The following is a 9,136-nucleotide window of genomic DNA, read 5'->3' as shown; positions in this document are numbered from 1 at the left end:
GGAAAATAGAATTACTGCTGCCATTGACATGACGTGATATGTTTACACCATCTTGTGAAATAAATTTCATCAAGGTTGATTAATTATCATTAGGAAAAGGGTGTACGTGTAATAAATTCTAAACGTCAGTTAGGACAGTATCAGCTTGATTTGTACGCACACTTAATCCATTTAACAAATGTATTAGGCCCATTGATTTCAGTTGATCTTTAAAAGTGAACAACATCAGCATATGCTTTACCTCTTTTCCCAATTTCACCCACCCCAAGCACGCCAATGTTCAATCTTGTCAGGGGTAGTATAGTTTTCCCAACATTCCTTCATGCCATAACATAAGACAAGATATACAAGGTACAACATATTAACTCCCTTGACATCAAATTTACAAAAGTCATCACAAAATAGAGTAACTTTACGCTCCATTTATCAGTTCCGTTGTCAGATTGTCAGAATTGTATGTGATAAAAATTCAGGTCATTTTAAGTTTTGAACCAGGAGAACAGCATGATCTCAAACAATTTTATAACTTCAGAATTTGTGGAATGCCTAGACAGTGTAATGCAACAAATTATTGACTATGTTTCCAAATAACAACTTTCTAAATAATATGCATCTTTTAAGCTCCACATTTGACACCTATTTATTCACCATACATTTATTGACTACCTTTTCCAGTGCCTATCTCTCTGTGAGGCCATCAAACTGTGAAAGTCTCGCTCCCAGCTGATAATCTGACCCACCACATACTCGCCAATGAGCTGCCCAAACCCATGCCCAGTTCTAGTCAATATCACACCTGGAAGCTGTAATTCAATAAGCATAAGCTTTCACAGTAGTCACAGACCAAACCTTACATAGTTTCAACTTGTGATAATGCGAGATCTCACAGTATGTGCTTCTCTCTTGTGCCATCAAAGTAGTAGACCATGCATGAAAACTCACCTGCAGTATTCAGCCTTTCCTCATCATTTACATTTATTTGGTGGATTACCTTATTGATTAAATTAAAACTTCCCACTGAAATTACCTTTTTCCACTGTGCTGTTAGTTTGTCTACTCCTGGGAACATAAATATGAAAACAATACTTTTACAAGCAGATTAACATATCCTTATGAACATATGAACAACTGCTTAGGCCCATTGGTATGTACATCTCAAACCTTACTCAAGCAAACACTTTCACAATGACACACAAAACAGGCCTACAAAGATAAAATTTTCTTTCAATGGTCAACACTTTATTTACATATTATCAAATTCAATTATTTCTGCTTAATTACATGTATATTTAGGAATAAATACTTTGATCCAGATAGCCCTTGTTGAGGTTTATGATACTAATAGGCCCTTAACTGGCTGCAAGCCTACATAGCTGAAGACTTTAATTTTTTTGTGATATTCTTTCATCCGCATACACAAATGTCACTGACTAGAGAACCCTCGAACATATCCCAATATTTGTGTTGTTGTTTCACCTTAATTTCCCACATCTTACCTGCCCAAGTTGAATGAATCCATTTTAACTTTCCTGGATTTTCAAGAACCTTTGATATTACATCATTTTCAGCCACCAATATTTCACATAATGTTGCTTCTTGAACAGCATTATCTATTGGAGAACAATCATTAAACATAAATTTATTTATGTGAGTTTTATGTCACATTCAAGAATATTTCATTAATACGACAGTGGTCACTGTCATGGTGGAACGAAACTGAGTAGGTTTGCTGTCAGATCGACCTTCCCATGTACGCCCTTAGAAAAACCCAGCATGAGCTGAACTCACTGCATGCGTTGGTAACATGCTACTGTATTGCTGTGCGGCACTGGTATTCTGGGCCACCGAGTCCCTTTGTAACAAATATAATGGGAATAAACATGTTATCATCGTGTAGGAATAAATTATGTGTAGCTATAATTTGTATAGCTGAGTATAACTACAGGCTACCGATAGGCCTACATAAGAAGTGATGTAGAGAAGTCATGATGAAAAACCACATAAACCCTTCAACTAATTGTCTAGGTAGGATTACATGTGTACTTGGAACGTGTGCATTCTCTCGATTCACTTGACCTTTAACCTACAAAGAATACGCATCAGGTTTGCCGCCCGTTTGTAAACAGTTGCCATTCTGGTGTAACTTTTCTGAAATTTACCCAATCACTTGAGCCCTGAAGTCTTTATTATTATTATAATATGCTGTTTGAACAGCACAGAGACTCCAGTCTAGTGTATAGTGATGCCAAGATTGTAGGTTTAGTGATATTTAGACACATTTTTCAGCGATTTTCTCTGTACACTTCCCAGGCGGTGTCAGTATAATGCGACTGGGCGGGGTGTCATGTCTGGTGTCTTCGGCATGATACCTTTGGTAGCATGGGCTCGCCCTGCCACAAGAAGACACAGCTAGTAGGCCTATGTGTACAAACACCTAGTGACTCTTCGTCGTCACATGACTGAAAAATTGTTAAGCACAATGTTAAACCCCAAGCATACATACATACATTTAGACACATTTTCAATTGTGCACTTTTCTCCTTATGAAGGGGAAGATTTCAGCATATAAGAAAGACAGGTATGCATGTACTGTACATGTATCTAACGAAGGAAATGCGCCAGATCGTTGCGAAATTCAGTTATACATATTTGTTGGCAGAATATGTGTTGTGCTCATCTATTTTCGACTTCACTTCAATGTATTTTTAATGTCACCCGGTATTATACTACTACCGGGCACCAGGTCCTAGGCCTAGTGCTGTTCGCTCAGTGACCATATTACGCGCGCTGCATGGTCTGCATTTCATGAAACTCAAATTTTCTTCCAACAAGTCCCTAATAAAAAAGTGTACCTATAGATTCAGTGGATGCAATTGTCATTTCCTTAATTACAAGATCTTGAGATTTCTGTTTGAGAACTGTCACAAAATCTTTAGTAGTAGAGACCGCACAAATCAGCGGCCTGCTCATACGCGAGGCCGACGCCGCCATCGCCATTGTTTGGTGCAAAGCACTTACCTCCCCTGGCAAGTATGTATATATTAAATATGTAGTAAAATATGTAGAAAAAATAAGAAACTTTCCCCCCAAAATATGCATATCTACGATGATGGTGTGGCTTTGTATTTCCCTGAAAATTTATTCTAAATGTTTTTCATGCGTTTCCCATGAACGACCTCGTTCCTGAAATGTTCACAACAAAAATGACATAGGGAAAAATATTATCTGTGAGGGACATACACTGTTACACTGTATTTAGCAAAACAACCTTTTCGTAACGAACTTAGATCATTGTTATGACGAAATCAAAATTGAGGAAATACAGAAGATTTGTGCTCTTCATGTTTTCATCTAACTTCAATTACAGTACGCAGCAAAAAAGAAATTATAATTCGTAACTTTTCAGTGAGCATAACCCATTTAAACCCTTTGGCTTTTTGAAATGTAATGAACTTGAAAGTTTAGAAATTCATGTAAGAATAACTTTCTGATATTAAATTGTTCATTGGAACAGCTAAGATAGTGGTTTGGATCAGCAACTTTGTCCAATAAACGAAACCTGTAACCACCATTGTTAAACACCCCAGCCAATATGAAAGTTCAGACATCAAAAGAGCAACTTGGTTTACTAATATCCAATTAAAGGTAATTCATATTAATTAATTTTTGTCAATTTATTAGGCTGTTCAGTCAGAAAATAAATTCTTGACCAAACTCCTGGTGGTGTTTGAATCTTCACTCCCAGAATGCTGCTTTACATCAGGTGGATTTACAAGGTAATTGGCAACGTGCAGAGGTTTTCTCCATGCATTCTGCTGCTTTTCCTGTCCACCCAGAAATTTCATAAACCTCACCAATGATACTGTAACACACCTTAAAACACCACTGTAATAAATGAATAAACTAGATATGATGCACCGCTGATTACATCATGAATGCAAAAATGGCAGGAATGATTTGACTAGGTACAATGCTTAATAAATGAAAATTCATATTTTCAGTGTTATTGAATATGTATAAATTAATACCTAGCAAAGTAAGACATACACATTAACTTGATTGTTCTTGACTGTACATTTCACTGATAACTGCATGGATTCTACTTAATGGTTATGATTTATATACTGCCTCAGGAACCTATTAATCTGCATTTATCCTTCCACACGCTTAAACCAGCAGGATTATAGGCAAACCAAACAAGTCAGAAAAGCACATAAAATGAAAAATATTTTTTGATCACAGAATTTATTACCAATACCAAAAAAGAGGTCAAACATGGAAAAGGGGAAGTATTAAAGCACAGGCATACATTGAAGAACTAACCAAAAGGGATATTATTGAACTACAAACAAATGAAGTATGAAACAAATATTTAAACAAGTAGCATTTTATCTTGCACATTAATTGTGATCGATTATGCTATACATTGGGCTCATTATTACATTTGTTAAAGGTTTAAAATATGAAGTGTTTCGGGATGACATTATTTTCCATTTTCTTTTGTGATAGTCTTCTCATTCATTATTCTCGCCGAAATGCACTGAATATCATTCCACAGGATTCACAGCAAGGATCCATGCAGCAACTCAGGCATGCTTTGAAAGCCTTCCTCAACGACTGGCAATTCATTTCCATGTGCCTGACACAAGGGGAGATGCACCAGACATGGCTTAAGGCAAGGTGGGCGAAGCAAAGTCCCCACCAGCAAGAAATGAAACATCCACACAGAAGAGAGAAAAACTTGTACCAACAGCCTTTCCAACAATTGAAACATTTGTAGGAAGCCACCCACGTACAGTTTGGGCTGTGAGCTCCAGGAGGCTCAGCGATAACATCCTCAAATTGCACCTGAAAACAAGCAAGATCAGGACTCCTGTTAATAACTACCTTTAGTTGCATTACAGTAAATGACCTAAAGTGTCAAACAAAATATTGCATTTTTAGAGGCATATAACCGTCATAAAATAAGTTTAGTGCTAAAACTTTAGATTTTTAGATTTGGATTTTCCCAGTACTGCAGTAGTATCTTCTATCTTCTAAACAAGCCTCAAAACACCTTTCTATAAGTTCAATCAGCAGAACTCTAGGAATGAGGCAAAATGTGCATGGGCGAAGTATTAGGTCATCACCCACCCGCATCCTGTATTTATTTTGACAGACACTTCATGCCTCGTCTGTCGCTTTAATTATCGTAAGCATAATGTCGAACGGTTATTTCATAGGCCGTGTGGGCCCGAGACTTTGTTGTGATGTTCAAATCGACCCACTCGACATATTTGACAGGGGCAACTAACTGCATCAGATTTTTTAAATGGAGTGCACCCTGCGTTGGGGGGCCATCCTTGGCCGAGCAAAAATTTTTGCCAAACCTAACGTCAGCCAGGGCAATCACAGAATACTTGTATCGAGATCGTAATTATTGAAGTACGACATACCGAAACTAAAGAGTATTTTTTAAATAAATCTAGTCCTACATATGATATGCAATTTCCACGTGAGGCGTTCTACTTTTAAGTTCTATCCACCAATCTTACGCTGAAGCCTATATAAATACATTCCAGAAACGGTTTTTACAAATGCTGTATTAAAATAATCCCATATCTATACTCACTAAAACGTGCGAGTTAATCTCATTCACATCTCTGTTTTCGAAGTCCACTGGCGACATAGTTTGTCCTATCTCCGCTGATCAAGTGGCACCGAAAGTCACAATTCTAGCCTGTATGCATGTATACAGCTTCCCGCTCTTCCAACTCCACCTAGTGGTGGAACGAAAGCATTAAATATTTCAAAGTTACCTCCCATGAAACACACCCCTGCAGTCCAGATAGTCCAGACACATGACCCGACTAACCCGAATGTTTGTTGCTGTAACATGTAAGGTAACAAAGGGTCTAGGTATTCTCCTAAGAGCGCCAGTTGCAGAGTGGTTGTGGGGTTGTCATGAATCGTTTTTGGTTCGGCGAGACTCAGAACAGGTTAGTTTATTATGGAGATCATTATTTCGGCATGGTTCAAGATTTCTGTGAAAAATTTGCTAGTGAAGGCAGGGATGTAAAGTGAATGTTGGAGAACTGCACATGCGTTGAAAGGAGAATGATCCATATGTATGAAGGCTTTCCGTGCTCTCCCTGGTACCCAAATCCCACCACCCACCACCCCATCATAATGTTGGCCGCCGCCGTATTATAAGTGAAATGTTCTTGAGTGTGACCTAAAACTCGAATCGAGTAAATAAAGATAGGGAATACCTCACTATATCTTGACCTTGATACGAGTTGCTTAGAACGATAAATAACTTGGACTTCATTGTACGTCTAGGCCTAGCCTAAACAATTTAAGCATATGGTACGCAAAAATTCTGTACAGGCCTATATGACCGGGAAGAGGGAATTTCCTCTCCAGATGAGAAAGCGAGTCGGATCTGTTGTAGGCCTACAGTCCCACGGAATTAATTAGATATAATATACAATCCTAGGCGGGCCCCTATATAGGCCTATTTCGTTGGGATAGTAGGCCTATAGTTTCGGTGCCTCAAGACTATGTGATGTGATGTGACGGCCTGTATATGTATATCCAGTCTTCCCATAAACCATGAGTTTATTTACCAAAAATCGACTACTTAGGTAGGTCTGTGCGTCTCCAGCTATCGTGACAGGGCAGCTAGACACATATAGAGATATGATTCATTCATATATATAGGCCTGTATAGTCCTATATAAAATAAACTATATTCAACAAGCAACATAATTATAGTAAATGAGGTCGGGTGTTTGAATCCAGTCCTGATTGTTTCGGCAGTGAGGCTTTGTCAAGAAGTTTGCTCGGCATGTAGGCCTTACATACATAGCGAAGATCGCTGATTAACTCCTGTTTCCTCTACCCATAAACCTAATTGCCATCGTATAAATCCAGTGAATATTTGTTTTTTCTTAGCACAGCGTTAAACAAAAGTTAAATAAAAATAAATTAAACAGAAATATTCCACATATTTTCGGGTCGTAAGAGTCCTTCGTTTGACGACTAGATGTTTATAGCATAGATTATGCATGGTGCAAAAATTGATCCTTGGGCCATCAAGCTGAAAGGACAAAATAAACAACAGGTATTGTCTGTGTACAAAGTTGAAAGGTGGTGTAAACAAAGTGTCATCGTTGGAGATGAATCGAGCACGATCTGGTAAACAGCTTAATGCTAAAAATATATTTCATCTGTTGATTGCACCTGCTTCTTTTTTTCTCCTTTATAGCCCAGACATTTAAGACACCCTCTTCCTCTCAGTTGAAATAACTTCAGCACAATTTAAAGTATGCATCCTCCTAAATTGGTTTAGAATTGCCAACTTTTAGTTGCATGGTCAAAAAATCGTTGACAGTCGTTTGTTACATTAACTTGAAGCTGAACTAAAACAACTGTCAGTTAATCCACTGATCAGTAATGTACTATAAACTTAAAAAATACATTATTATAATCGTCTGTTTTAAGTAAACAATCTGCAGGCCTCATAGGCCTGTTGCATAATTCATCAAACGTGAGCCAGGTTTTTATGGATATTAACGTGAGTCAGGGAGTCATGGACATTATGACGTGAGTCAGGTTGTCATATACATTGTAACTTGACTCAGGTTGTCATAAACATTGTAACTTGAGTCAGGGTATCATGAACATTATAACTTGAGTCAGGGTGTCATGGACATTATAACGTGAGTCAGAATCTCATGCACATTATAACTTGAGTCAGGGAGTCAAGGACATTAACGTGAATCTGGGTGTCATGGAAACTATCACATGAACCAGGAGTCATAAACATTAATGAGACTCAGGGTGTTTTGAACATTAACGTGAGTCAATGTGGATACATCGTAAGTCAGGTTGTAGAAGCCATTAATGAGAGTAAGGGTGTCATGGACATCATCGTAAGTCAGGGTGTCGTGACCATTGATGAGAGTCAGGATGTCATGGACACCACTGTAAGTAAGGGTCTTGCGGACATTAACATACATGTACCAGTGGGTCAGGAAGTCATGGACAAAAAATTGAGTCACGGTGTCATGCATAGCACATATTAGCCATGGATATAACCATAAATTTCTTCATAGTTTAGTGTTATCATATTTTCAAAGACCTGCATGCGTTGGTATACGTACAACTATTTGTCCTTTGGTGTTTAATGCCGTGCTAGAGACTATTTCACAGTCATGTTTATGCGTGGAGGAAACCAAATGATTATGCGGACTATATATGTATATAAGTCACGCCCTTACAGGTAGGTACCTGACAAACGTCTGATTACGTAATTTTAAACCAATGTAATAGTATGTATACACAGTTACACTTGTTTATGATAGTCGTATGTAGGAAGGTCTGCCAGCAACCTGTGGATGGTCGTGGGTTTCCCCGGACTCTGCTCGGTTTACTCCCACCATAATGCTGTTTGCCGTTGTATAAGTGAAATATTTTTGAGTACGACCTAAAACACCAATCACATAATTAGATAAATAAAAGTGTATGACAGTTGTGACAGTTGTGACTGACAACTTGAGTCTTTAAGACATCCTTAATAATAAGAGAAATACAGCCTTCCGCATTTAAGTTAAACCTGTTAAATTATAAATGCACTGTATAATTTGCACACTCATAGTTCCTCGTTCACATATCCGCAGCTTTGCAATAAAGACGCTTCTGGTTAAATGCAATGATAATGGCAAAGAAATGTTCTTTACAATTGCCAAAAGAGCATACGTGTATAGGCAACAAAAATAGTCACTTCTGGTTGCAGTGGAAAAAACAAAAGTTATTTATGTCGAGCTATTATCTGGTTATCGATAAGATTCATGAGTATTGGAAGGCAGAGTGGCGGGTACAGAGAAAACATAGGACTGTACTTTGCAAGAAGTTTTACTCTGAGTGATAGCTTCATTACACCGTAGCATTCCCCGAGATGCACATTTTCCAAGCAGCAGCTGATAATTTCTGCATAGCGTGTGATGGATATGGCGTTATTAGAGATAAGATGGAGGCGTCAGGTGATAGCGCAGCGCTTGGTGAACGGGACTTCCCGAAAATTCCGTGACCCACATGGTTTTGTGCGCGATTATGCGGACATTGTTGAGTCTGCTACGTGACCTAGCTGTAC

At 38.2% G+C, this 9,136-nt stretch overlaps 1 protein-coding gene across 1 annotated transcript in view; it reads right to left on the bottom strand.

Moving 5' to 3' along the window:
* Positions 1-2,997, bottom strand: part of LOC135470919 (glyoxylate/hydroxypyruvate reductase A-like) — a 7,877-nt gene extending 4,880 nt beyond the window's left edge. The window contains exons 1-5 of the mRNA XM_064749967.1: positions 2,853-2,997; positions 1,497-1,610; positions 1,028-1,059; positions 667-803; positions 242-318 (exon numbers count right to left, since the gene is read on the bottom strand). Coding sequence (XP_064606037.1) covers positions 242-318; positions 667-803; positions 1,028-1,059; positions 1,497-1,610; positions 2,853-2,997 — 505 coding nt within the window. The remainder of the gene's footprint in view (positions 1-241; positions 319-666; positions 804-1,027; positions 1,060-1,496; positions 1,611-2,852) is intronic.
* Positions 2,998-9,136: the final 6,139 nt, after the last annotated feature.

The sequence above is a fragment of the Liolophura sinensis genome, chromosome 7, assembly GCF_032854445.1.
Source record: "Liolophura sinensis isolate JHLJ2023 chromosome 7, CUHK_Ljap_v2, whole genome shotgun sequence".
NCBI lineage: Eukaryota > Metazoa > Mollusca > Polyplacophora > Chitonida > Chitonidae > Liolophura > Liolophura sinensis.
The sequence above is the reverse complement of the archived record's forward strand: the minus strand, read 5'-3'. Positions and strand labels throughout refer to the sequence as shown.